The sequence below is a fragment of the Fonsecaea pedrosoi genome (assembly GCF_000835455.1).
Source record: "Fonsecaea pedrosoi CBS 271.37 unplaced genomic scaffold supercont1.6, whole genome shotgun sequence".
In the NCBI taxonomy this organism is placed as follows: domain Eukaryota; kingdom Fungi; phylum Ascomycota; class Eurotiomycetes; order Chaetothyriales; family Herpotrichiellaceae; genus Fonsecaea; species Fonsecaea pedrosoi.
Genome location: NW_013550610.1, coordinates 3,049,085 through 3,076,160, shown reverse-complemented (window position 1 = coordinate 3,076,160; position 27,076 = coordinate 3,049,085). Strand labels below are relative to the sequence as shown.

The 27,076-nt window shown below is 52.4% G+C and overlaps 11 protein-coding genes across 11 annotated transcripts; 4 read left to right on the top strand and 7 right to left on the bottom strand.

The window, feature by feature from the left end:
• Window positions 1-445: 445 nt before the first annotated feature.
• Window positions 446-3,650, top strand: Z517_09944 (uncharacterized protein; the record flags this gene model as incomplete). The annotated part of the gene is made up of 2 exons (XM_013425852.1): window positions 446-830; window positions 883-3,650. The coding sequence occupies 2 exons, from the start codon at window positions 446-448 to the stop codon at window positions 3,648-3,650; spliced, it is 3,153 nt and encodes a 1,050-aa protein (XP_013281306.1).
• Window positions 3,651-4,322: 672 nt separating this feature from the next.
• Z517_09943 (uncharacterized protein) lies at window positions 4,323-6,768 on the bottom strand (the record flags this gene model as incomplete). Its single annotated transcript, XM_013425851.1, has 2 exons — window positions 4,323-6,051; window positions 6,110-6,768. The coding sequence occupies 2 exons, from the start codon at window positions 6,766-6,768 to the stop codon at window positions 4,323-4,325; spliced, it is 2,388 nt and encodes a 795-aa protein (XP_013281305.1).
• Window positions 6,769-7,877: 1,109 nt separating this feature from the next.
• On the bottom strand, window positions 7,878-8,785 carry Z517_09942 (ATP synthase F1, delta subunit; the record flags this gene model as incomplete). The annotated part of the gene is made up of 3 exons (XM_013425850.1): window positions 7,878-8,081; window positions 8,165-8,482; window positions 8,633-8,785. The coding sequence occupies 3 exons, from the start codon at window positions 8,783-8,785 to the stop codon at window positions 7,878-7,880; spliced, it is 675 nt and encodes a 224-aa protein (XP_013281304.1).
• A 434-nt stretch (window positions 8,786-9,219) lies between these two features.
• On the bottom strand, window positions 9,220-9,974 carry Z517_09941 (uncharacterized protein; the record flags this gene model as incomplete). Its single annotated transcript, XM_013425849.1, has 2 exons — window positions 9,220-9,383; window positions 9,434-9,974. 2 exons carry the CDS (start codon window positions 9,972-9,974, stop codon window positions 9,220-9,222), a joined length of 705 nt encoding a protein of 234 aa, XP_013281303.1.
• A 1,176-nt stretch (window positions 9,975-11,150) lies between these two features.
• On the top strand, window positions 11,151-12,503 carry Z517_09940 (adenosylhomocysteinase; the record flags this gene model as incomplete). The annotated part of the gene is made up of 1 exon (XM_013425848.1): window positions 11,151-12,503. One exon carries the CDS (start codon window positions 11,151-11,153, stop codon window positions 12,501-12,503), a length of 1,353 nt encoding a protein of 450 aa, XP_013281302.1.
• Window positions 12,504-13,945: 1,442 nt separating this feature from the next.
• On the top strand, window positions 13,946-14,914 carry Z517_09939 (uncharacterized protein; the record flags this gene model as incomplete). The annotated part of the gene is made up of 2 exons (XM_013425847.1): window positions 13,946-14,479; window positions 14,537-14,914. The coding sequence occupies 2 exons, from the start codon at window positions 13,946-13,948 to the stop codon at window positions 14,912-14,914; spliced, it is 912 nt and encodes a 303-aa protein (XP_013281301.1).
• Window positions 14,915-16,023: 1,109 nt separating this feature from the next.
• On the top strand, window positions 16,024-17,388 carry Z517_09938 (uncharacterized protein; the record flags this gene model as incomplete). The annotated part of the gene is made up of 1 exon (XM_013425846.1): window positions 16,024-17,388. One exon carries the CDS (start codon window positions 16,024-16,026, stop codon window positions 17,386-17,388), a length of 1,365 nt encoding a protein of 454 aa, XP_013281300.1.
• Window positions 17,389-18,972: 1,584 nt separating this feature from the next.
• Window positions 18,973-19,350, bottom strand: Z517_09937 (diphthamide biosynthesis protein 3; the record flags this gene model as incomplete). Its single annotated transcript, XM_013425845.1, has 1 exon — window positions 18,973-19,350. One exon carries the CDS (start codon window positions 19,348-19,350, stop codon window positions 18,973-18,975), a length of 378 nt encoding a protein of 125 aa, XP_013281299.1.
• Window positions 19,351-20,352: 1,002 nt separating this feature from the next.
• Z517_09936 (60S ribosomal protein L15) lies at window positions 20,353-21,324 on the bottom strand (the record flags this gene model as incomplete). Its single annotated transcript, XM_013425844.1, has 4 exons — window positions 20,353-20,493; window positions 20,581-20,807; window positions 20,906-21,062; window positions 21,238-21,324. 4 exons carry the CDS (start codon window positions 21,322-21,324, stop codon window positions 20,353-20,355), a joined length of 612 nt encoding a protein of 203 aa, XP_013281298.1.
• A 355-nt stretch (window positions 21,325-21,679) lies between these two features.
• Window positions 21,680-22,696, bottom strand: Z517_09935 (uncharacterized protein; the record flags this gene model as incomplete). Its single annotated transcript, XM_013425843.1, has 3 exons — window positions 21,680-22,415; window positions 22,467-22,617; window positions 22,672-22,696. The coding sequence occupies 3 exons, from the start codon at window positions 22,694-22,696 to the stop codon at window positions 21,680-21,682; spliced, it is 912 nt and encodes a 303-aa protein (XP_013281297.1).
• Window positions 22,697-23,488: 792 nt separating this feature from the next.
• Window positions 23,489-26,135, bottom strand: Z517_09934 (uncharacterized protein; the record flags this gene model as incomplete). Its single annotated transcript, XM_013425842.1, has 2 exons — window positions 23,489-24,059; window positions 24,112-26,135. 2 exons carry the CDS (start codon window positions 26,133-26,135, stop codon window positions 23,489-23,491), a joined length of 2,595 nt encoding a protein of 864 aa, XP_013281296.1.
• Window positions 26,136-27,076: the final 941 nt, after the last annotated feature.

Here is a 27,076-nt window from a genome sequence, read left to right as displayed (position 1 = left end):
ATGAATATTGGACGCCGCTGACGATCGTGGATGCCCCGAGAACAGGTTCCTGGCCAGATTCCAACCACCTAACCACGATCAGGCAGTGGGCCGGGCTTGCAAAGTGGGATGCAACAACGGCCACCGACGCCGCCGGCTGCCAATTCCCATCAAGAATTCGATTGCGCCGATCGTCATCACTGCCAAACAGAGCGCATCTGTGCGACTTGGAAATTTTCTGTTCCTTTCATTCCTTTCGAGAGGCAGACCGTCTGTCGCTCCTCTTGCTATCCGTCTGGGACACCCAAGCAGTTGCAGGTCTCCACGTCCATCGTTGTCATCTCGTTCGTTTCTCTGCCCGCTGAGAACTGCAGTCCTCACTTCTCTCCAGATCTTCCACCGCGAGTGCTGATCTGCATTCCACCTGTTCCTAGCATACTACACAACTGGAACCGCACTCGCAAGGATGGTTGTTGTAGATCACCATGAGTATCTCTGTGAAGAAGAGAAGCGGCTGAAAGAGGACCGCGAGCGCACGAAATACTGGAAGAAATGGGGCCCTTACGTGGCTGAACGTCAATGGGCCACCGTACGGGAGGACTACTCGGACAATGGCGACGCCTGGAGTCATTTCTCTCACGATCAAGCCAGATCCAGAGCCTATCGTTGGGGTGAAGACGGTATTGCTGGAGTGTCGGATACTCATGGACTACAGAACGTCGCCTTCGCCTTTTGGAATGAGAAGGACGACTTTTTGAAGGAGAGGCTCTTCGGCCTGAGCAACCCTCAGGGCAACCATGGTGAAAGTCTCAAGGAGGCGCACTTCCATTTGGACAATGTGCCTACGCATTGTGAGTTGCGACTGTGGCAAACTCGAGCAACACTCAGCTGACTTCTCCTCAGCATACATGAAATACCTCTACAAGCTCCCCCAGAGACGATTTCCCTACGAACAGTTGATCCAAGAAAATGCGAAACGTGGTAAGCTTGAGCGCGAGTTCAATATTATCGACTCGGACGCTTTCAAAGACAATCGCTACTTTGACATCTTTATCGAGACTGCTAAAGAGACGGACGACCCTGAAGAGTTGCTGTTCCGAGTCACTGCGTACAACCGGGGTCCGGAACCTGCTCCTTTGCATATCATCCCTCACATGTGGTTCCGGAACACATGGTCTTGGGGCCATGAACCTGAAAAGCTCAAACCCAATATCCGCATGGTGGGACCAATGACTGCGCAATCCAAACACCACAAGCTGGGCCATCGCTTCTTCCAGCTGTCTCCATCACCAGGTTGTGGCCCGGATGCTGATGACGTCCATCCACAACTCATGTTCACAGAAAATGACACCAATCTTCAAAAGCTCTACGGCGTCAAGAACAAGCAACCATATGTCAAGGACGCTTTCCACCGGTGGATCGTCGACGAGGAGAAGGGAGCCATTAATCCTCGCTGCTCGGGCACCAAATGCGCTGCGTGGTATGATTTTGGGCAAGGCGACGGGGTCCCTCCTGGAGAGTGCGCTGTCGTCAGGTTCCGTCTGTCGCGTAAATACGATGGCTACCTCAACGAAGAGCTTTTGGACGACATCATCGAACAACGACGACAAGAAGCCGACGAATTCTACTACAGAATTAGCCCTCTTCCGATGGCAGAGGATTTGAGAAATATCCAGCGCCAGGCTCTTGCCGGCATGCTCTGGTGCAAACAGCACTATTACTTCATCTGGGACCAGTGGGCGAACGGCGACCCCAATATGCCACCTCCCCCAGAGAATCGCAAGAATATCCGGAATCAGCATTGGAAGCATATGTACCTCGACGACATTCTTTCGATGCCGGACTCGTGGGAGTATCCGTTTTTCGCGGCGTGGGACTCGGCTTTCCATTGCATTCCTCTTGCCATGGTCGATCCGGAGTTTGCGAAGAAACAACTTGATCTATTCACTCGCGAATGGTACATGCACCCCAATGGACAGTTACCGGCCTATGAGTGGAATTTCGGCGATGTCAACCCACCTGTCCACGCATGGTCCGTTTTTCGGACCTTCAAGATTGAACGAAAGATGTATGGGAGACAGGATCTGGATTTCCTCGAACGCGTTTTCCAGAAATTACTGCTCAATTTTACCTGGTGGGTCAACCGCAAGGATTATGAAGGCAAGAATGTGTTTGAAGGGGGTTTCCTAGGGCTCGACAACATTGGTCTGTTCAACCGCTCTGAGCCTTTGCCGACCGGCGGAGTTCTGGAGCAAGCCGACAGCACAGGGTGGATGGCATTCTACTGCCTCTGCATGTTAAATATCGCACTGGAACTTGCCAAGCACAGACGGACGTACGAGGACATTGCATCGAAATTCTTTGAACACTTTCTTCTGATCTCAGACGCCATGAGCTTCCGGGCCGGAGGCACAGATCAGAGTCTGTGGAACGAGGAGGACGGGTTCTACTACGACGCCATATCTTGGGGCGGACCATGGACCCAGCAAATGCGTGTACGGTCTCTCGTAGGCCTCATCCCTTTGTACGCTGTCCTGACCTTGGAACCGGAGCTGATCAACAAGTTCCCCAATTTCAAACGGAGGATGGACTGGTTCATTGAGAATCGCCATGACGTTGCGGAGCGCAACATTGCCTCGATGCGCAAAAGAGGCAAAGATGAGCGTCTCCTCCTATCTCTGGTTAGCAAGGAGCGGCTAGAGAAGATCTTGAAGAGGATGCTCGACGAGACAGAGTTCCTCTCTGAGCACGGGATCCGCAGCTTGTCCAAGTATCACAAAGACCACCCCGTGAGCATGGATGTCAACGGCCAACAGTTCAAGGTCAGTTACGTACCGGGTGACTCTGATTCTGGCCTCTTTGGTGGCAACTCCAACTGGCGCGGCCCAATCTGGATTGCTGTGAATTTCCTGCTTGTCGAGTCTCTGTTGCGGTTCTACATGTTCTATGGCACCTCCCTCCAGATTGAGTGCCCGACTGGCTCGGGCGAATACATGCATCTCGGTCACGTGGCCGAGGAGATCCAACATCGGCTTCAGCATCTCATGGTGCGTGACAGTGAAGGCCGTCGCGCCATTAATGCGGGCAACGACACGCTCGATTTCGACCCGCACTGGAAGGACTACCTTTGGTTCTTTGAGTTCTTCGACGGTGATAGTGGACGAGGTCTTGGTGCGAGCCATCAATGCGGGTGGACTGGGCTCATGGCAAAGATGATTCACGACACAGGGATCAACTGTCGTCTACCGCAGACTCCTCGTACACCTTCGACTGCCGCGGCACACTACTTTGATGACGTTCTTTCAAGTGGGCTTAGCCGGAAAGGTACCTTTGTTGGCACACCCAATCCGATGCGGCGTTCTTCGACTTCGCGCTCGATTGGCAACCGCAGCTCCTTTGTCTCTGTCACCAACGGCGACCACTCGAGTAGAGGCAACGCGACACCGGCTATTATCCATGATGTGGACAGTCCGACTTCGTATTTTGAAGGCGCCGAACCCGCGGTGACGGATTCGGATGCGTGGGGAAAAGAGGACAAACTGGAGAAAGAGCGGCGAAAGAGCATTGCGGACAGTCATTACGACAGATACGTCAATGAGCAGTTGACCAAGATTAAAACGGACGAGAGCACGGCAGTGTATGAGGATGAGTTTGAGGCTCAGCTTGATTAGTTGAGTTTGACAGTGAGGGATTCTGGGTAGAATTCAGTGGCGCCAAAGACCATAAGATGCTGGATGAGACAATAATAGAGGCAGGCTGGCATATGCGCTGTATACTAGATGTCTTGGGCGTGTGGGCTTTTGTTGTTGGAGCATGGATACAGCATGGATACAGCATGGCTAGAGCGTCTTGTACATACAATACGTGCATCTGAGCAGGCATTTGTGGATAAATATATAAAACGTCAATCCGGGTTACTCGTTGCTTCTTCTCGATATCATTCCCGAGTATATATACACTCGTACACACACACACACACACAGAGAGAGAGAGAGAGAGAGAGAGAGAGAGAGAGAGAGAGAGAGAGAGAGAGAGAGAGAGTGTGTGTGTGTGTGTGTGTGTGTATGTGTAGATAGAGCGAGGCAGCCCAGCTCAGCTCAGCCTCATACACGCGAATAGATCATTCCAGGTAGGTAGTAGGTACCGTGTACAATGCAATGTAAAGTAGGAATATGTACATAACATGACATGGTCCATTCTCTACGCTGTTATCGGATTCATTCATCTATTACTTGGTTAGTTGGCTACTTGGTATGTAAATTTCTTGTCTGATCCTGGATCCTGGTCTGTTGTCCTTTGGCTCGTAATCCGTCTCGCACCATATACCATATACCGTATACCAGTTAAGAAACGTGTCCTCCACTACCGCCTCCCTCTCCCCCTACCCCGCCGTCTCCAGCCAAAGACAAAGACATGGATAGTGGGACATGGACGTGGACACCGTGCCGAGCGGCTGGATCTGGATCTGGATGCACGGGGTTTTCTTCCGAGGATCGTCTCTCTTCGGGCGACAAGGTCGTACTGGTGGTGGTGATAGTAGTGGCGTGACTGTCACAGACGGGGGTGTCGACTCGGTCGATGAAAGCTGGAGAGGTGGTCGAGGTGGAAGGAACCTCGCCAACAGTAACGTGGGGTAGGGTGATTTTTTCAAAGACTCGGTTTCCTATACTAGTGCCGGTGCCCGTACCCGTGCCAGAGTCGACGAGGATGACTCGACTGTGATGATCGTGCTTGAGGGCGTGGTCGCGAGCGTGAGTATGGGTGGAGTAGTACTCGGCAAAGACGCTCTCAATGCCCGTGTTGCTGGGTCCCTTGTGGCCGCAGCACGGCCGCCCTGCGCCAGCGCGGTCGGGTTCCAACAGGGCAGCGACCAGGCCGGCCACGCTGAGGCGGGCCTGCATGTTGCGCGTCTTCCTGGGCTGGCTCGCCAGGGCGACCCCGGCGAGACAAATGCCGAGAAGCGCATACAGCAGGTTTGCGACGATGAGGCTGAAGAAGGGGGCCTTGGGGAGTCGTGCGACCAGGCGGGTCTGCCGCGTCTGCTCGGCGCCGTTGAGCCTTTCCACCGTGATGCCGGCGATCATGCTCAGCGCAGACCGGCTGAACTGCTGGGAAAAGTAGTCGGCAAAGGCCTGGGACGTGTTGACCTGCTGGGCGCCGCTGAAAAAGGCCGACTCGAGCGAGTTCTGGACTAGCGCCCGACTCTGCAACAGAGTCCAGCCCACATTGTTGGACAAGGTCTCGTTGGCGGCCGTGTAGTTCCCGTCCACGACGGTGCCGCCGTCGATGGAGACGTACTCCAACTCGTAGACGGTCGAGGTACACTCAAAGATGAAGGCGTAGTTGTATTGCTCGTCGTCCTCGACGGCTTGGGGGTCCTTGGATAGAGCGTCGGAAGTGGCCACTCGACCACCAACGGAGAAGAAGAATGGATTCGGAGTCGCCATCTGCTGATCCGGGGTGCCAATGGGGTCCTCGAACCCTCGCTGCCGGAACATCTGGAGGAAGAAGCCGATGTTGCTGCTTGTCCCGGACGAGCTGCCATTACTCGACGTGAAGGTCGACCCGGTGTTGTTGTTGAGGTCCCCGTAGAGATTGGAACTGCAGTTGTACGCCATTCCGAGCGCCATCTGCACCAGTCCCAGAGGACAGCCGTTCTCAAAGGGGCAATACTGGATCTGCTGGAGCTGACACGCCTCGCTGGCCGGAGAACACGTGGTGCTCATGGCGTAGGTCCGTGCCCGATAATCGAGATTGGGATCGCGCTGTGCAGAGGTCAGAAAGGCGAAATGCTTCTCGTCGATGGTACTGGCCAAAACGGTATTGACCGTGGACAGATTCATCGAGGTCCGCGTCGCCTCGGAAGCGCTGTCAAAGTGAATCGACCCCGGTAGTTGCAGGCCGCCGATACATTGGTTGATGTCCCCGGGCGTCCAAGTTTGGTTGTAGCAGAGGGGAATGAGGCCACGGCCGTAGCTTGCGGCGGGCGTAGAAGCGGGCGGTGAGAGGGTGTCCAGGTTCACCGTGGTCGTTGTGACATGAAGCCACGTATCGACCCCGACGATGGCGATGCTGTCCGCTCAAGTTAGCCAGCGCGCACACGTCTTGGTTTGTTAATATAGTAACCTACCTCAACAGAGTTGCTGTCCACAGACCCGCGACGGCCATCCACAATAGTCTGATCTGTTTGTTTCGCCCTTTCCAGAAACAATACTGTATCCAGGACCACAACGGCCCGAAGCCTCCTTCAAGCAGACCTATGATCAACTTGAGCTGATAGACCGTTGGGAGAGATTCGACCTGTCCCAAGTTTGATCTCCTCATATACTCCTTCGCAAGCGGGTAGGAGATCAGGACCATGACAAACGCAGACGTCAGTGACGTGGCAGTACTTGTCCAGGACGAAACCGTAGCTAGTCGTGTGGCACTGTAATCAACGTAGTATGCTGAGCTGTCCCGGATGGACGCGATTCCAAGCAAGTTCTCAAAGGCCTCAGGCGTGTTGGAAACCTCATAGCGATAGACCAGGTAGACGAAGATGGCCGTCAATACAAGCATGGGAAGGCTGACGAATGTAAGGGCCCAAATGATGTCGGAAATCGCTCCTTCGACTCTGTGTACAGGCCTGTCCGATGGTCGCGTCTTTGCATCCTGAGCCTGTGCGTGATGAGACTCTCGCCATCGTTCAGTACCCTCCTTCAACCGATTCTGATGTTCTTGGTCTTGTGTAGTCTGGGAGTCACCCTCCTGGCTTTGTCGTAGCAGTGGCGCCGAGACTTGGGATGCCATAATGGAGTGGAATGCTTTCACCAATGGGGTCGCCAATCTCCTGCCTCGAATTCAGGCCTCGCGCATCGCAGAAGAGGAAGCAAATAGCTATTACTTGTGAGCCAGTCGCCCGTTGATCAAGGTTGAAACATCGAGAAATGAATGTTGAGGTCATTATGTAGCGTAGGGATGCTCGAGGCATCGAGGTAGCCTGGACGTCGGACAGGGGACTTCTGATAGCTACTCGTGGGCTGAAGTTGCAGCTAGGAGCATAGCCAGCCCTAGCTGCTGCGAGCAGGCTGTGTCGACAAATCCTTGAAGCGTCGTGCATCGTCTGGCTAGCCAAGGGTTTCACCAACGGCTCTGTCCCCAGGCACGGATGATCTGTTACACCAACTCTTGCCGGCCGTAACCTCGCCAAACAGCTCGGCCTGGATGTGACCCCTGGTCAAATGGCGATCAGGCAGCCCGAGGGCGAGGGGGCCAAATCTGCTTGGCTGCGAACTAGTACAAGGTACACATCGTCGGCTGTCCAAGGGATTTGATGGCCTTGTGATTCTCCCGTGGAAAGGTTCGTAAGCTGGTCGATACTCTCTGCGGAGGCCAGAAGAGAACTGGTCATGTTCGTTTCTCAAATCATTGACGGCGATATGGAATTGGCCTCGGGATACATCCGTCGATACAGGGTTTGAGGAGGCTGCGCTATCCTCGCATTTTCTGACTTACTCGTGGAGGCCTCTCCTCTCCGTCTAGCATACTTGAGGCTGTGGTCTGTTAGTCAATATGTCAATCGCCTCACCATCGGTGCCTAACGTAAGGAAGGGAGGGTGGGATGGCGTTAGTGAGAAAAATTGAGAAGTTGAGCAGCGAAGCTAAATCCTCGACCTGGTCTGCATATGGGTACGCTTCGGCAGATCCCTAGATACATCAGAAATTGAGAGATGTTCAATGTGGTCAGGACGAAAGAACTGGATTGGTTATATACATGACCGCCGCTACTGCCTGTCTAGTGTTTTCCATTCTCACCCTCGAGGTGCTATTGTCATCAACCCCCCAAGGGTGCTCTTTTCACCAGTCACACCCTTGACTTTGTTTCACATTCCCCAAAATTCCATTCATGGAGGATGGTCTTACACGGTCTCGTTGAGCAGCTTGTTCAATCGGGAAATCTTGCTGGACACGCTCAGGTCAATGGTTCGCTCGCCAATCTCGACCACGAGTCCGCCGAGGATATCTGGGTTGACTTTTGTGACCACCTTCAGCTTCTTGCCTTGGCTGTATTCGGATTTCGCGATAGCGGCTTCGAGACGGCGAAGGAGTTTGTCATCGAGTTTCTGTCAGCCAACAAAGTTAGTTCCGAACGGTGTTTTGGGGTCTGGGCATTGCCATGATATATGAATGCAGTGCGTGTACGTACCGAGGCGCTGGTCACAATCAATTCCATCTCTCCTCTTGCTGCACTCATCAGGGTGCCAAACTTCTCACAGACGCCCTCGAGCAAGCTCAGCCGGTTGTTCTCCGCGAGGGTTTGCAGGAAGTTCTTGACGGTGTTGGATTTATCGGAGGCCCCGGTGTGCTTTTCCAGTTCCGCAATAATCTGTGACTTGTCGGTATCGGAGAGGGTGGGAGCGGCGAGAATTTGGGGAAGTTTGGCGTCGGATTTGAAGATCTGTTCCAGACTGCTGAGAGCCTTGGCCGTTGGCTCTAAAGAGCCCTGTTTAGCAGCCGCCGTATACTGTTAAGAATAGGAGTGTCAGCTTAAATTCCCTCAACAAGTCGTTCCGGAATTGCTGATCTTTTGGCCTGTATCGAAACCGTGATTCTCAACAGCTGTGCCCAGATCCAGAGTCCGTCTTTTGCTTGGAAAATGTTCGACTGATCATACCAGAGCACTCGCATAAGTCCCGTCGAGTCCAAACAAGGGCACTGGGGGTTTCGTGTCTGCGGCGGCCGGAGCTGCGTATGTTCGGACAGCTGTTCTGGGGACTGTGCGACGGGCAGCGGCGAAAGCTGGCCGCATCAGCTTGGAGGCCATCATCTTGCCGGCGGGAGGGACGATACAAAGTTGTTAACCTGCAAAGGAACGGACAGAAGTCGAAGAGCGGAGAGTGAGGGCGAGCTCAGTGGACTTGCTGGAGCTTTTGGATTGAGTCGATGAGGTTTGCAAAGGAAGCTCGTCAATCACAGTATGGCACTAGTCCTAATGGGGAAACGAGGGACTGGGCAAGATTATCCTCAATATCAATATCATTCAACCACTGCCTCTTCAACATTCATCTAATGAATGCCATTTACCCCCAGAAAAGAGATGTTTTCATTCAAGCAGTCTATTTTCCATAGGTGATGACCTGAATCCAAACCCCAAACGCCTCAACGCTACCACGCCAACGCTCGAAACACCAAGCACGATCATTTCGTGATGAGTCCATCTCAATTTTGCAGCTACGGAGCGATTGCAAGGCACTCGCAGCTTCAAACATACGGTGCAAACTCCCAGCTTGCCACATCGTCTTCAATCGTGAAGCGCAGTCCCTTGACATCGATTTCTTCATACATGCTGGAAATGGCAGCTCGAGCTTGTTTGTGCCACGGCCCTCGGCCACCATTGACCGCATCATCCTTATTGCGCCAAAAACCTAGAGACCGATTAGCCGCGTCTAATTTAGGAATCGTCGTGTCGACTCACAGGTGGCCAGATTTCTCCTATCATTGTCAGGAACCCCGTACCAATACTTGAGAAGCCCTCCACTTTGTGTAGCCTCGATGTGGGATTCTTTGTCCAGTTTGAACAAGAGATCCACGTCAATATTTTTCTTGAGTCTCGACCGGAATTCAACCACGTAGAACTCTTGACGCGTCCACCTGTAACCCTCCTTGGTAGCCAGTGACTTTAGTGTTTCCATGAGACTGGTCCAATCCAAAGCATCTTCGTAGGGGACCGTGGCATATTTCCCTGACGCTGGCTCTAGTTGTGTCGCTGCAAGGGCAAGAAGGCGATTTGGAGTGTCGACACTGTTCAAATCCAGAAGATGTTCTTGCTCAAGATATGGCGACACTGTTAGCCAGCGGGTGGATTTTGGGTTGAGATGGACCTCTGCTGGACTGTATTGTTCAACAGTGACCTGAACAGGGAGTCCTTGAATCTTAGTCGAAACATGGGCGTCGTGCGCGCCTAGATTAATGTCCTCGTTTCCCCCTGTTTTTAGTCTGGGCTGGGTGGCTGCCATTTGGTGATGGATCAAAACTCCCTTCGCCAACGTGCGAATGTCGTTGACGAGAACAAGAATATCGTGATAATTGCTGCCGTGTAAGATGAATCAACGTAGGAAAGGGTTTTTCTAGAAAAAAAATGAGTGGAATGCCCGAACGTTGTCCTGGGGTTGGAATTGTGTGCAATGCGGAACTGATCACGCAATTGAGGCTTATGGCAGAGGAAGGAACCACCACCGTGTAGTGAGTGTAGAGTCAAAAGAAACAGAGCAGGAACACAACGGATGAGTATAAGGCGGTCAGAGGGGCCAGGAAAAAGCCATTGACTTAGTAGAGGCCATCTGCAGGAGGATGCACTCTGCCGCAGGACTCCAGCGGCGGTTCTGGCTGACTTCCACGTGTACAGCGCATTGCCGTGTCCTGCCGCAAGTCTCAGAGTCCTTGGACAGCATCTTTGTTTGCCCACGTATCTGGCAAAGCATGGAATGACAAACAGCACGCATGGAGGCGCCAAAACACTGTGCCGACAACAGACACGACTGGACTGCCAGAGGAAACTGTCATTTTGTTTCCTAATCGAGGCAAAAAATCACGGGGTCATCGAGTTTGATCAGAGCTTTGCTGATAGCGGAATGGTGGCCAGGTAGCCTGCGATTTGGCTTGTTGGTGATAGTCCACGAGACAGATAAAGAGAAGACTGGTAGCGTCCATCGATATCGAAGGGGGATTTTATCCATTATATACCGAGCAAGACCGAGTATGGGGTGGTGATGCCGTGATCATGCCTATCTTAGGCTGGAGTTTGTGGCCGTTGGCAGGGGTCGCCACAGGTCGCTTATCATCCACGCCATCCCACCCAAATCAGAAGCTGAGGACCCTAAGGAGTAGGTGCCTATCTTTTAGCAAGGTGCGGCAGTTGAATGTGGTCTACCCCACGATGCAGAGGATGATGGGTGATTGGTGGGTGTCAGTGGCGCCAGGAGGAAGTGGGATCGGAGTTGTGGTTGTGGTGGTGGTGCTGCTGCTTGTTGGCGTTGGAGACGCAGTTTAGATTTTGCAGGGCGAAGGTGGAAAAAATGTCACCGACAAATTCAATCGCCCTCACCCACTTCATCTTTCTCTCACCACCAAACCACCAACTCACAAGTGTCTAACTCTACTTCCTCTCAAATCCCCCTCATCAATCCGACATCATGAGTGGTGCTCCTGCCCAGAAATTCAAGGTCGCCGACATCTCGTTGGCGGCCTTTGGTCGTCGTGAGATCGATCTCGCAGAAATTGAGATGCCAGGTCTGATGGCTATCAGAAAGAAGTATGCCGCCGACCAACCTCTTGCTGGTGCCCGAATTGCGGGCTGCCTCCACATGACCATCCAAACCGCCGTCCTCATCGAAACCCTCAAAGCGCTTGGTGCTGAGGTCACCTGGTCCTCCTGCAACATCTTCTCCACCCAAGATCATGCTGCCGCAGCTATTGCAGCTGGAGGCACTCCTGTCTTCGCGTGGAAGGGCGAGACTGAAGAGGAATATGAATGGTGTCTGGAGCAACAACTCAAGGCCTTCCCTTCTGGAAAGACACTAAATCTCATCCTCGACGATGGAGGTGATCTGACCGCCCTTGTCCACAACAAATATCCCGAGATGTTGAAAGACTGCTACGGTGTGTCAGAAGAGACCACAACTGGAGTTCACCACCTCTACCGCATGCTGAAGGGCAAGAAACTCTTGGTCCCTGCCATCAATGTCAACGACAGCGTCACGAAATCAAAGTTTGACAACCTTTACGGGTGCAGAGAATCTCTCGTTGACGGCATCAAACGTGCCACAGATGTCATGATCGCAGGCAAGATTGCCGTTGTGGCTGGCTACGGTGATGTTGGCAAAGGTTGCGCTCAGGCTCTCCACAGCATGGGTGCCCGTGTTCTCGTCACCGAGGTGGATCCCATCAACGCTCTCCAGGCTGCTGTCTCTGGTTACCAGGTTGTCACCATGGACGAGGTTGCTTCGCAGGGTCAGATCTTTGTTACTACCACCGGCTGCCGTGACATCATCGTCGGAAAACATTTCGAGGCGATGCGCAACGATGCCATTGTCTGCAACATTGGCCACTTCGACATTGAAATCGATGTCGCCTGGCTGAAGAAGAACGCCAAGTCTGTCCAAAACATCAAGCCTCAGGTCGATCGCTACACGATGGCTAGTGGGCGTAACATCATCCTGCTCGCCGAGGGCCGTCTTGTCAACCTGGGCTGTGCCACCGGTCACTCTTCCTTTGTCATGTCCTGCTCCTTCTCCAACCAAGTTCTGGCTCAGATCATGCTGTACAAGGCTGAAGACGAGGCATTTGGCAAGAAATACGTCGAGTTCGGAAAGACCGGCAAGAAAGAGGTTGGCGTCTACGTTCTTCCCAAGATCTTGGACGAGCAGGTCGCACTACTCCACTTGGACCATGTCAACGCCAAGTTGACCAAGTTGACTTCTGTCCAGGCAGAATACTTGGGATTGCCCGTTGAAGGTCCCTTCAAGTCTGATATCTACCGCTACTAGACGGTTTGATGTCTGTCGAGGGTTTCCCCAATGGTTTTTGAATGGTTGCATGTGTAACGGCGTCCGAGGGGTTTGATTACATTTTTTTCGGGAGAGAAGGTTTTCTAATGCTCAACGCATAGAAATGGAGAATCCAACGGCATGGTCCTATTATCGTCCTTGTCCAAACGGATCTTACGCACGAAACTCAACGACCCTGGGATGAGATTGATGAGGCAAGAAAAAGTTTGGGACAAGATCAGACCCCTTTGAAATATTGGGGCATTTTCGACTCCTTTGTTTTGAGAGTGCTGGTGCGAGAAAACTAGGGGAAGGAAATCTCGGAATTGAGATCAGACGGAGAGAGAGAAGGAGACGTCCTTCAACGGACACGCGCAGAAGCTTCATCAGCTTCTTCAACAGATAGATACCCCGAATAGATGCTCAGAGAATCAAGAGAATATGAGATGGCGGCAATGGAACGAACGCGGCGTCATAATTCAGCATTGTTGCCGCCACCCAGATTTCCCTGCATTTGTATACTACACACGGAGTGTTTTGCCTGTGTAGATGTACATGTTGCTCTCCACTTTCTGAATGCTGAATGAGGTGCTGGGGATCTTCGACACTGGCCCAGATACAGGTAATGATCCGGTCGTTCTATCTACCGCGACAAGTAGGCCATCCATCTTTGTTGTTATAACTATAGTAAAGCTATGGATAAGACGAGATATGCGACAGCCAGATCAGTTCTATCAGCCTGCCCGACGGTGGGCTGTCTTCATGTGCCATTCATCCACAGGACGGGGTACAGAGGCGGAAGTTCCGTCCTCCAGTAAACGCCCTTCAGTATACACCCTCCAGGTTTTTGCCCGTATACAAATGCCATCCTACCATATACTCGTCTTCATTGTATTTTGTCGTCCGAAACAGCTTGCTCCTCGACTGCCGTTTTTATTTTGGAATGTCTCATGCTCCTTAGCCAGCTCTTATATTCATGACTTGAACCAATGAACGTTCATGCACTCGCGCACCTGACTCGAACTAGTACACTAGTATACTAGTCTAACTGTTCCTAGCGGTGCTAATGCTCTTCGTCACTAACGGAATGCTTACTAACCTGAAGTTCAACTCGCACTTGGGTGGCACTACTTGGTCGAGGCAAACACAATGCAAGGCCAGTTCAGCCCAGCGAGGCGGCATTGCTGCGGTCCCTGGTCAAGGCCGGGCAATTGCATTGCATGCACGAGAGGCTGAGCGTCTACGGAATCTCCTTCGCGGACAGTGTTCCTAGCGCATTCCGAGCAGCAGTGAGCCTCACGCGCTCGCGAAAGCCATGGTCGGGGGGCTGTGAAATTCTCCCATTTTCACCCAGAGGTGCAGCCTCATTCATATACATATGTGAAGTCCTCGCCCACAGGCATCTTGAAGCAGATACGTCTCTGACCACCAATTTCGCGCCAATGTCGTCTCAGGCTCACAGAAACCAATGGGACCTCGACGAGCCTGATTTGGAGCGACAAGGGGGGAAGTCTCAAGTTATCTCGATCGGCAGCAGATTGATTGTCTGGTTTCGACTCCTAGCAAAGCGAGCCAGGAACGATGCACCACCCGAAGACATGGATATAACTTCGCCGGACAGCGCCACACGACCGTCGGCTCTGAGCATTCGTCTCAAAAATCGAAGAACAAAACAGTGCTGCTTTTTATGCATGAGGAACAGAGACGGCGCTTTTGCCATTGCTGTACCCTGCGTCAAACCGATTCAATACGGCCGATCCTTTGCCACTCGTGTAATCTTCGAAGATGATGCACAAGAACCAAATGTTGGTGATGCAGGATTGGAAGAGGCCCACACGGAGAGCGACACTGCAGACGAGACAGACGAGAGTGACGCTGCAGTTTTCGAGAGGCTACGAAAAGAATGTCTGAAGCAACAGGGTTCTTGGAAGAAGTGGCTTCCATACTACGGAATTACCAAGGTTGAAGAAGTAAAAGTGCGTCCCTTACATAAACGTGATCATCATGCTTTGGTCTTACTTTCGGCTCTACAGTTTGAAGTTACTGGAGTGGTCCAGAAGGACAAGGTATTCTCAGTCATTGTGGACCCTTCGGACTTGAAAAAGATCGAGGACCAGCTAGATGGCATTATCTCCATGGCCGCAAGCGTCGTTAATCATGAAGATACCTTCGGCGACATCTGTTGCAGGCACGACCACTATAACCACCACAGTAGTTACTGTACCGATATAATGGATGCTTCTGAGGACTGGAAGTGCGTCAAAGACCGCATTTGCGATGCCAGGCTTCGCAAGAAGAACCTTCGAATGTTCGATATCCTAACAAAGTGTGGACGGGACCCTCAGAAGGCGAATGGACTGCGACTCCTTGAAGGAATGGCCGGGCCGAAATGGATATACGAAGTCAAGTAAGTCTGTTACGGCTACTTGGAGGGCGGTGCTACTTTGGGAACCTGCTAAGTCCTTTTTTTTGGTTATTTACAGTGGACTACACAGTGTCATGAGATCTCTTGACGATCAGCCATTTGACTGGACCAACGAGTTTGGAGGCTTGATGTACACGATGGGATGGCAAACGGATCGGCTGAAACATGAACTGGCACCCCGAGCCGCTTGGTGTTGGCTGGTGTTCGCGGTTGTGTGGCTTTGTGTCGCACTGTGGGGTGGTCTGGGAGGACATTGGAATATGTCGTTCGCTTTCGGGCAGCTCGTTGTTGCCAGTGTTGTACTTCTCGCTGTCCCGCACTAGATCCGGGGCTTCAAGGCGTGATATTCTGTAGCAGGGGGATTTCTGAGAAGTCGGCGCCCAATTTTCATGACTATTAGAGCAATCAGAGGTGGCCAAAGGTGTCTTTCTCCATCAAGCACCCGTATTCCACGATGATGATGATGATGCATCTTGAGACGTTGGATGCTGGGATGAGCTCTCCTGGCAACATCTTTCGTTGTTATCCAGGAGCTTGTTTTCATTCTTGCAGAGAAATGCCCATTTGCGAATTTCACCGATAAAGATCTCTCCGACAGCCTAGGGGTGTTGTTTTTCAGATGATATCTTGGAGCATGAGATATATCTCATCTGTCTCCTGTCTCGAGGCGAGGCCGACGAGGCTGCGGTCTCACTGCCAATCAAGCATAATCATTAACCTTAAAACCCAAACATTCATTATGATTGGTTCTGCCTTTTGCACCCAATATCCCTCGTTTGTCTGCCTACAAGTAAAATCACCACTCAGCCCAACCAGCAGATTCACTCTGCTTGCCGGTGCCCTCTCAGAATACTTTTCTTAGAAATCTCACCACTCTTCTCACTCTGCACAATACGTCCCGACGCCGCAGTTCTGACCACGGCGGTATGGTGCAAGCACAGCAAATACGCTTCAGTTGACGGGATCATCGTCTGATGCCTGACAGAGTCAATGCGCACCAGCTTCTTTCTCCGGACGTTACGCCGTCGAATCACAGTAGAGACTGGTAGACTCGACTCTACCACCTGGACAGCCTCATCAAGGTTCGCTCGCAACATGACTTCCACGACGCCACTGCCAAAACCTCTGCCCGAACAAGAGCACCCGCGAGATCAACCGACTCACCCAGCATCTACGCCACAGGGCTCGGCAGTTCCGAAGACGATACCTCTAGAAAAGCGAGGCACAAAGTTCCCGCAAAATAACCGTCCCACCCACTTTGTCTGTTTCCCGCTTGTCAGCGACGAATCAGTCTCCCAGCTCTCCAGATCCCTGGCACACTTCAGATCGCTCACCACGCCTTTACCTTCTACAGAGCGTGGTGCTGCTCCCGAGAGAGATGGCGAGGGACAGGAGCTTGACCCTAACTCCACGGCACCAGAGCAAGCCGGGAACGAAACACAGGGTCGAGATGCCGATCAGGCATTGAGAATCATTCCCGAGTCGGCGCATCGCCCGCCTGGGACGTTTCATTTGACTCTCGGGGTCATGCACCTCCCCAGCGCGGATGATCTGGAAAATGCCGTGGCCGTGCTTCAGCAGATTGATTACCTGGATTTGCTCAGGCGAGCAGAGCTCGGTGGAGGAGACAAATCTGGGCGGGGGAGGAATCAGAAACGGCCAAAAAGCGAAGCCGTTGACACAGCTGGAGAAATCCCATCGTCCTCAATAGTACAGACGCAGGAAGAAAGTCAGTCGGTCAGAGCTAAAGATGCAGACCACGAACCCGAAGAGAAGGGCAGCCTGCATGAGACAGCAAAAGAAGTCGGCGCAGCACTGTCTTCACCACTCCAAACAATCCAATCCCTAACGAGAGAAATCTCACCACCACGCGTCTCTGCACCTTCACTATCCTCCCCATATGAATCTAGAGCTCCAGACACTCAGCCACCACCGATAACCATCTCCCTGACCTCCCTAGGCACGTTCCCCTCTACCCGCTCCGCCCGGGTTTTCTACGCACACCCTCATGACCCCACGGGCCGTCTACAGAGGTTTGGAAACATGGTCCGTGACATCTTCCGAGACGCGGGCCTCATCGCCGAGACGCGACCTTTGGTTCTGCACGCTACAGTCGCGAATCTGATATACGTGAAGGGTAAGGGGAGAGGGAGGGGCCGGAGCGGGGGCGGGAAATGGAAAGGAAAGAGTCGAGGTGGAGACGACGGGAATGTCGACGCACGGGGGCTTTTGAGGCTGTTCAACCAGGGACGAGACACCGTTACAGATGCTGGGAGTCGTCTGGAAGGGGCACCGACAACCTCAGAGCCTTCAGATCAGCCGGTGGCGGCGCCCTTCATCTGGGCCGAGAATATCTCGATCCGTAGCATCCGCATCTGCAAAATGGGCGCTGTACCCTCGGCCACTCCGGGCTGGGGGCTCGAGTACCCTCCCGTCGCGGAGAAGGTATTTCAAGACTGAGATGAGACTCTAAAGTCTCTGAAGAAGACGGAGGAGAAGGAGGAGGAGGAGGAGGAGGAGGAGAAGCGCGATCTACATGAATGATCAAGCCCACCGATGAAGAAGTATGGTCTTTCCCTCCGGTTAGAGTTAGTTGCTCGAGAGGAGATTCAGTCTCCGTAGTTTTAGATTAAGATGAACTCGGTTGTTCTACATTAGGTGTGGTCACATCGGAAAAAGGAGAATGGAGGAGACGGGAAGGGGAAGGACAAGGGTTCACAACCAGGTTCCTACAGGATATACGTGTCAAACAGACTATGTTTCCCTCAGTCAGGGAACAAGCTATACGTAGATCCCATGTGGGATATACGAGCATTACTCAGTGATCAAGAATCGAAGCGGACATTTATTTAGGCACAAAGACGTGTACAAGTGCGTATGTATACTTTTTGGGCATTTTCCCGATACCGACTCAGAGAGCAGAAGTTGAGGACAGCTTGTTATACGTTTCAGACGTTGACTATCGTGTATGCTCAATATGTAGAGCTCAGACGAGTTCTGCCTCATATGCATGTGCTCCTCTGTAGGTAGATAGCAACGTATTCGTTGTTCATTGGTTTTTTCTGTTCCGATTGTCTTCCCTACTCGTGGATCGTCTTTGAGGCACGACACGGCACGGAGACCGTCTGTCTAATTGTCTGTCCGACTGACTGACTGACTGACTGACTGACTGACTGACTGACTGACTGGGTATCTGAGCGGCGATCCTAGATACCACAAGAAAGTCGGGATTGATTTCCAACTGTAATTAAAACCGACCTGATTACTGGCCCAAGTCCAAAGTCCAGATTACATTATGTTCTTTCTCAGGCGATCTCCTTTGAGAGTGACCGGCTGTGTCATTCTTCTTCCTCTCCTTCTCTGCGTCCACACTGTGTGGCGTTGGTATTCTCAAACACCCCATCGCGCCCTGCAAAAGGCGTGTGGACGAGGTGCACAGTCGTTGCTGCTGCATCCGCTCCTCTCCTCAGCGCTGATACCCTAAAGTCTCCGTCTCGTTCGATCTGTACCCAGGTCCGGTCTCCCGCATAGAAGAAGCCAGAGAACCCGTGTCCCCGTACTTGGACTTGGACTTGGCTGGAGATTGAGATGGCAGCACAATCCAAACCGACCCAGTCTGCGCGAGACATTTGAGAACAGTATGCCTTTGCGGGGACGGGGCGATTTCGACGGAAAATTTTCCGTAGCTCAATGGAGCGAATCCTCACGTCCCCAAGTGGGGTGGGATAAAACGACACTTGAAGCCCTTTTCTCCAGAATTTTGGAGGGAGCGCAACATGAACATGAACATGTCCCGTCACGGTGCAGGCCGGATGAGGTATCAGTATCGTCCCAGAAAGTGCTGGTGGATGTAAGTGGTTATGGTCCGGTGGTTTCCTCCCAAAATCTTTCAAGGTCGAGGTAGTGAAGATCATCGATGGAGGAAGAAATCCGCAAGCCTCAGAACTACCACGGGCTCAGCGTCCCGATGGGTATCGCTCAGTAGTGACTGGATTGCGAGAATGAATGATGCGACGCCGTGGGTGCGCCAGATGCGCGCGTTTCTCACTTCTCTTCTTTCTCTTTCCCTTCCTCCTCTTCCTCCTTCCCCTTCCCCTTCTCCTCCTCCTCTTCGTCCGAACCCTCCTCTTCGTCGTCAACCAAATCCTCCAGATCAAAAATAACCCTCACCATCAAACTACAGCTCGGACAGACGGCGACGTCCTCGCCCTCTCTCAGACTGCCGAGAGAAATCTCGAATCGGTCGCCACAAGGGCACGGGTAGTGGTAAATCTGCAGGGTCGGGTCGTAGGTCATGTCCTCGATCTCGATTTCGTCGTACATGTCGAGGTCTTCGGCATCTTTGGCAGAGGCGCCGGAAGAGCCGGTGAGGTTGAGGGTGGTGAGCGAGGAGGCGGCGGCGGTGGTTGTGGTTGAGGGCATGTTGAACAGTAATATTGGCAAAGAGGATGGCGGGTGTAGGAAAGACAGACCAGGCGAGAGAGGTCAATGACAAGGGCGGGTTTTAAGGAGACGGGAGACAGGAGAACGAGAACTAGACCGAGTTCTGAGGTGGTAGTTTTGCAGTTTGAGGTCTGGGAAATGTAGGTAGTCTGCCTGTCTGTCCGGGCGAGCCGAGTCTGAAATGTTAGGACTATGACTAGCACTGCAGATTCTCGAAGGGATCAAGGGATCAAGAGATCAAGAGATACCGCAGCCGGCCTATGGGCTGCTTGCTAGAAGGTAGGTAGTTAAGGTAGGTAGTTGGATACGACACACCTGCGAGGAAAGAATCTGGTGCTTTTGTCTAGATGAGTGAATCGCCACAGTCACTCACTATTCGACCAAAAAAAAAGTACGGCGCAAAAGGCTGCGGGGAATGAAAAATTGCGGGGAAAGTATTTTGCAAGTGCACAATCGAAGATATGGGTCACGAAATCTCTATCAAAAAAGATTGTGGAAGAAACAACGGGGTAGGTTCGTTTGTAAGGCAATGTCAATGTCGATGTCGTAGTTTTTATGCCCATTCACTCGCCTAGGTTATTTCGAAAAAGAGACTTCATTCTTCACAACCATCCGTCCATCCATCCGTGGCATGGCGTGCGTGCATGCAAACGAGATTTCTAGGAAAAGCTTTCTCCCTGCCAGAAGTACGTCCGCGAATCCCTTCTCTGCAAGGTCGAAATTCGCATCCATACTCGGAGTCATGCTCAAGGCTTTTTGACAGAGGTTCCCATTTCAAATCAGGTAAATCAGGACTAGACCCATTGCAAAGAGCCTAAAAAGTCCGTGGTCATCATCTGCAGCAAATTCTCCTCAACTTTTCCTTTTCGCCGCTCAAGAAACTTTGATACCCATGTCGTGAACACGCAGCCCATGCGATCCATGCCCGAACACAAACCTGTCGTGTCAACCATTGTGTCAAGAAGTCCCAGCAGACCTCCTTCAGCGGTATCTCCAGAGCGAGAGGGTGTTGTGTCTCTTCCATGTCTTTCTCCGTCCCGAAGTGGTCTTGGTGTACCCGTGTCCCTTGCCCAAACCGCGAGATTTCTTTCCGGTGGCGGTGAGACCTCGGGATTCGCGGTGCTAGTTTCCCCCAAAAGTCAGCCGACAAGAGTCATTGAACTGGACGAATGTCCCCATCAAGGGAAGAGATATGTAAGAGTCACTCACCTTGTGAACGGCGTTCACAATCCAGTTGATCCGGGGGTCACGGCGGATGGCCTTGTGGCTAGGGTCCACGAGAATGACTTCGTAGTACTTGTAGGTCGAGTCCTGGTTGATCCAGTACGAGTTGAGGACGCGGAGGTTGGCGCAGCGGCGACCGACTCGCTCTTCGGCCGTGGAGCGCAGGGATCGTTGGTACTTGAGTTGATTCACACCCTGGTTGGTGGGTTTGCCTACATGATTGATGTCCTTCCGTCAGAATTTGCTGCTCTCCGAAAACGATTGCATGGTCCTGGCTCTGCAGAACCTGGACGGTAGCCTCTTCACTCACCATATGTAGCACCCTTGGGCACTGGCCGCTTGCGACCACCGCGGCGCACACGAATGCGGTAGATGACATAGCCTTGCTTGGCCTTGTATCCCAAGCGACGGGCCTTGTCAGGTCGAGAGGGACGGGAGGCGCGGTGGATGACATTCAATTGTCGGAGCTATATTTTGCACTCTCAGCTCACATGTTCAACGAGTGTATAGCAAGACACATCTCTGAAATGAGATTGTGCCACAAGAGAATGGAAAACAGCCCAAAGAGGTCGGTGGTGTATCTTTTTTTTCTCTCCCCAAGACCTCTTGTCTGTTCCATTGTCATCTCGGGGAGTCTCTTACCTCCCAGCAGCGGACTCGGAGAAGGAATCGAAGGACATCGGACTGCTTCTTCTTCTGAAGTTCTTCGACGTATTTGAGGGCACCCATCTGAGAGTATTCGTTAGCTATTGATATCGCTGACCATGGAAAACCTATTACCTTTACTGTTGCGCCTCGCAAACGGACGGTTGTGGTGAAAAAGAGACCGGCTGGAAATTGAGAATTGAGCACGAGGTACTAGGTTGGCTCTCATTTTCGACGGCAAAGTTTCGTGCGCAGGCTTGGCAAAGCTGTAATCTTGGCATTCACATCCGCCAATCAGTGGTCGACTTCGGTACTACCCTAGTACCCATCACTTCCTCCATGTACGATGCCATACAAGCAACTCTGCTCTTTGATAATTACACACTTGCTAGGTAATTGCTGGTAGACCTTCGTACCACAGTAGTCACAAGGTGCAGAATCAACGCTTGACCGCCTGGCCTTGTCCCGCGAAGCAAAGCCCCTCAATCGCCATCTCCGTGTCCCGGGCAATATTCCCCCATCCTGGCGTCTGCCTCGAAACAGCCTCTTTGTGATCTGCCCCATGTGACAAAAGCATCCTGCCCTTTTGTTCCTCCTCGGCTGTAATACCCTGCAGCTCCCTCACGTCGTGAAGGTCATCGGCCAGAAGTCTTTCAATCTCCATGCCTGTGACCTTCTTGCCGGCTTCGATGGTGCCCACACCAACCCTCTTGTCCTTGTCAAAGGACGTCCGGATCTCTTCAAGACGGGATGTATGGGATGGCCGGGCCGCAAGCTCGTCGTAAGCGATTATGAGGGCGCCTGATTGTTTCATGAGAGCGACCATTGCGTCGCAAAACTTCTGGCCTTCGGCTCCCAGAAATTGAACAGGAATTGGCAAAGTCAAAGATGTAGAATCCTTGGTCACGCCGCTGGCGAAGCTTCCCAATGCAGAACTGAGAAGCGGCGTAATTTCTGCATCGAATGATTGCTTGTCCAGGGCGCTGAGACCGTTAGCGGAGGTTCTCGACACAAGAGGTGATGTGAAGGCCGACTTTTTTTCCTTGATCTCCCTCAGTTTCTTGACAAGGGAGGACTCCTTTTCTTGAATCACATCCCCAAATTGTCGAGGCCACGGGTCGGCTTTCTTGAGCTTTCCCAAGATTTGGTCCATCTTCTCTTGGTTGAACCTGTCCCTGGTTATTTGACACGGCGCAAGCCAATCGCGGGACCTCCCCCTCACTTACGGCAGATTCGCTGTGCCGTTGTCACCATGTTCTTTGTTCTCCATCGACGCCTCATCCTCTGACGACAGTACTACCTCATTGTCAAATTTTACAGTTTTGTGATGGAGGTTGGAGTTGATTCTGCGTGCACTTTGATGAGACTTGGACCGAGCTGTGCAGTGTTAGGAACCGCGTGCTTGTGGTGGATTTTCAGCATTGGACACACCTGAATTTGCTGCACTACCCGACATAGCCACCTCATTCAGGAGATGTTCGGTGGTCGTTGAGGTTCTGCGCCACGATAACGCTGCAAAGTCGAGGTAGTAACAAGAGCGATGGAGAGTTGAGGTGAAGTCAAAGTCAATAGCAGATCCGACTTCGCATGAGAAATTGGGCTCGAAAGAAACAACAAGGCAACTGCCGCGTACAGCAACAACCCCTTGTAATCTGACTGTTCCAGGTATTTCAATTATCAAGCTCCATCATGTTGTCCTTGTCTGTAAAGCACTCTGGTGTCGGTATAATACACAAGCCAGCCTGCAATGTGAACATGTACCCTCCAGTAGTTGACACTCAGCTCATTTGGTCCTCAGCCTGATCTCGACTTTGATCTCGCAAGCACCGTCTCCCTCCCTGTATGTGTTTTGGCTCTCCCCTTTTCGATATTAGCTCATCTTTCTGTATCCAGCAATCCCATAAAACAATCTGATTTTCGAATGATCTTTGACCCAATCCAGCCTACCCAACAATTTTTGATGTCAAAGCAAATCTTTCTGCTCGCGATCCAACAGAATCGAGTGCTATGCGTGTTCCAGCACAAAAACCCGTTCATCAGCAAGTCTTAATCTTTCAGCCAGTTTCCTCCCCTTCCCAAAGTGCAGGTCTAGTTGCCTTCCGTGAAATTCCTTGAACCTCGTCTTGTGCTGAACACCCAGTTCTACGTTTTGTCATCCGGTCATCATATGCAAAAATTCGTCCGAAATAAGCCGCGAGAGACAAGTGTCGTTGTCCGATGCGTATGCATTAGGTAAACATGTCCGAACTCAGGAACCGAGTGAGAGCCCTTGGAATCGTCCCATCCAGTTGACATCGCCAGGTGGGTTTGGTGCTCTTCCTCTAAAGTCCGGGCGGCTGCTTGCGAAGTTTGGCGCATTGGGGTTGAGAGGTGGGAAGGGTTGACCGTAGAACGACATGAAGGGATCCATCTGACCTTGCATGCCTGGAGTGTATGGCGATGCACCCGGCTGGATCTGTTGAGGTCCTGCCCCAACATCCTGGAATTGATTGTAAAAGGCGTTTCGCATGCCCTGGTTCTGATGGTTGTTGAAGTTTCGGTCCGCGTCAAAGGTGTCTCCAAATGGCGTGGTGACGGCCTGGTGACCGAGATTGGGAGCTTGCTGGGTCTGTTGCTGCCGTCTGCGATGGCGCTCATCACCAGGAGCCGTGCTATAAACAGGCTGAATACCGAGCGAAGCGGTCGGGGTCTGGAAAGACGCAGGGTTGATGGCGGACATCCAGATTCGGGTCTTGTAGATCTTGAAGAGGTCAGTGACCAAGTGATTGAAGTTGATGTAATTGTCAGCAAAATAGTAGAATGTGAGCTTCTTGCTGTCCCTAATCTGGTGTTAGTGATGGGCGCCGGCAGGGTCTGGTTTGGAGAACGTACATCTGGAATTCAGCGTCAAGGATCTCCATGTTCAGTCGGTGCTCCAGAACTTTTTGCTGACAGACACGCTTGGCTTTGGCCTCGTTGCCCTCTTTGTCCTTTAAGGCTTGAATCTCATGATTCTGTGCCAGTCGCTTGATCATCTTTGGCTTGAGATCGGGACCGGCAGAGTCGTGAGGGCCATGATGGCCTTGAGGGCCCATGCCTCCCACCGCACTACCATGCCGACCAGGAATGCCGTTGGGATTGACGACGTTGGGCCCGCCATTCCGGCTCTGCAGTGAGAACATCATCAACCACTTATAATGTTCCTCGGCGTAATATTCTTTGTAACGGCGAGCGTCTTCCCACGTCACATTTGTATGTTGAACCGTGCCCAGGTCGGTGCCTCGATCTGCCTCCACAATGACCAGGTCACCGACGTTGACGTGGAGGCCGGTCCCCTCTTGGATGTAGAAGACATCTGAGCGACAACACTTGAAGTTGACGATGAAAAGCGGTTGGGCCGCCGGTTCGATAAACGCTCCAACACCGAGGTGTTGTCCGTAAAGTTGGGGATCGCGGTGGTGCTGATGGACTCGAGCATCAGCAGCACGGCGGGTGGACTCGGTCGTGTTAAAATAGGCAGCTGCAAAGTGGCGGTCACGTAAGTACGTATAATTCATTTGATCCTCGTCTGGGTGCATCATGGCTAGGGTCAAAGCCAGGGCCAACTTACGATCATCTCCTTGGGATAACGCTTGGGATCCGCTTTCATAGGCCGTCGCATCGTCGTCGCGACCTAACCAATTAGTCCCGGGAAACTGTAAAAGCAACATTTGCAGTATCTGCTCACCGTTCGAGCTGAAGGATCCATGGCGAGTTGGTACATCAGCGAACGAATGTCGTCGGCTCTGAGGAGCTTCGGGGATTGGGCCAAATCCAAGGGAAGTTTGCCAGTGTGCCTTTTTGATTCCGTCAAAGGTGCGATTCTCGCCGGGGGACAGTGGTTGTCTTTCAGCGAAGCCGAGGGTTTGTTCACTCATGCGACGAGCGTTGCTATCACGACCAGGGAAACCCGCGAGGTCTTCTCTATCATCAATCGCAGTCTCAGCCTCTTCTGGCACAGCGCTTCGAAGGCGTGTATTTCGAAACCCAGGAGGTTGAACCGGAGTCGTAGCGGTCTTCGGGAAACCACGATCACGATTTTGAGCAGCGTGGCGAAGCTGAGCATTCTCCCTTTCCAGCCTCTCAATCATACGAGCCTGTTCAGCACTGATGGCGTCGGGAGTGATATTGCCTCGCTGATCCTCCTCGTCATCCTCTACCTCTCGCAGTCGGCCCAGCCCGCCGGGCTCCAACACACCAAGTCCGCTGGTTCTCGAGGTGCGTCTCTGCAAAGGGTATTGACTTCCAAGCCTGCTGCGGGTGGCTTCAATTGAGGTTGAGATGGGATTAGTCGATGGCGCCGTAGTCGTGTCGAGCTGGCCCACTGAATATGATTGTGAGCGGTAGGTCTTTGGCGTCGGCTGGAGAGGAATGGAGAATGGTATTCCGCCTTCACCGTTCGTGGGTAGGACTTCCTGAAGGCGGGATGGTGGATCTTTGCGCCCGTCCTGACTCCAAATGGTAGGCCAAGGATACGATGTGGCGGAGTTGGGCCATGCTCCCGGTCCTGTCGCGTTGGGGTTGGGATTTCCCCAGGGCAAGGGTTCTGCTCCAGGAGTTCCTGGATGGGAGGTGGAAGGGCTGTAAGGACCTGTGATGGATGGTTTGCGATTCGCGTTCGCCAATGAGACATCGTTTAGCCAGGAAGTTCTTCGCACATTCCGGTTGGGTTTGACGTTGCTGCCACCACCAGTCTTTCCGTGGTCGGGTTCGTCGTCTGAAGAAGCCAGCGCCTCGGAATCGGGGGTTGATCTGCCCAGGCCTGGATTGGATTTTTGAAGGAGCAGCGACGCGGATGCCTGGTGCGTGCCAAAATTTCCGAATGCTGGCATAGGCCCGCGAGTGGTCAGACCCGACTTGTTGGGTGTGTTGCTCATGATGGGTGAAGGTGGCAACGCCAGATTAGACGTGGGTTGACACTGTTCTCGTTTCGAGTCAGCACAAGCTTGTCAAGGTTGTAAGGAATATTGGGATTCAGAAAAGCGATTCCTCAGTAGGGGAGAACTCGTCGTACAACAGAATTCCGATTCGTTCCAAGGGGAAGTGAGATGGGTGAAGAGGAAGAATAGCTCCAGTGTCGAGCCGTCTCCACCTACGGAGGATGAGATGGGAGTTCAGAGAATCACCAGCCAACGGGGCAGGATCGTTTCTGATGATGAATGATGAAGACCGAAAAGCCCAACTCACCTTGTGGCTATGAAAGAGACATGGAGAGGCTGAGGGTCTGAATTAACATGTCGGGGTACGGATACGGAGATGGTTGAGTTGGGGCGCGGCCGCGCCTTAGGACCAACGCTCCGTCTTGGAAGAGCTGTGGAACCTACTAGGACAAGCCGGAAGAGAACAGAGACGTGTGAATGTTGATGAATATCGTGGAGAGGGATCTGGTGGCGTGGTCGACAAAATCTGGTGGTCCTGTTTGTGGTGGTCGTCGGCGAATAGTTCGGGATTTGGACCCTCACAGCAAACGACCGGCCCGCGCCCAGAGCAAGTGGCTAGAAGAGTCAGGTGATTGTCTTGAGGATTGTGGAGGACTGTCAAGAGCAAAGGCAGACAAAAGCTTTGTCACCAGGCAATGGAGGCAATTTATGAAGGACGGGAAAGGATGAAAAGGATGGAGGAAATTGTATGTGCCTGGGGAAGATGGGGGAGAGTGAAGCGGGCTGACAGTTGATGGTGATGGGTGATGGATGATGGGGTGGACTGTGGTGGTAAGAAGAGGGAGGGAGGGAGGAAGTGAGTGTATGTGTGTGTGTAAGAGGGAAGCTAGTGAATAGGGCCCTTTGAACTTACTACGAACAACAAGGCGGAGGAATCC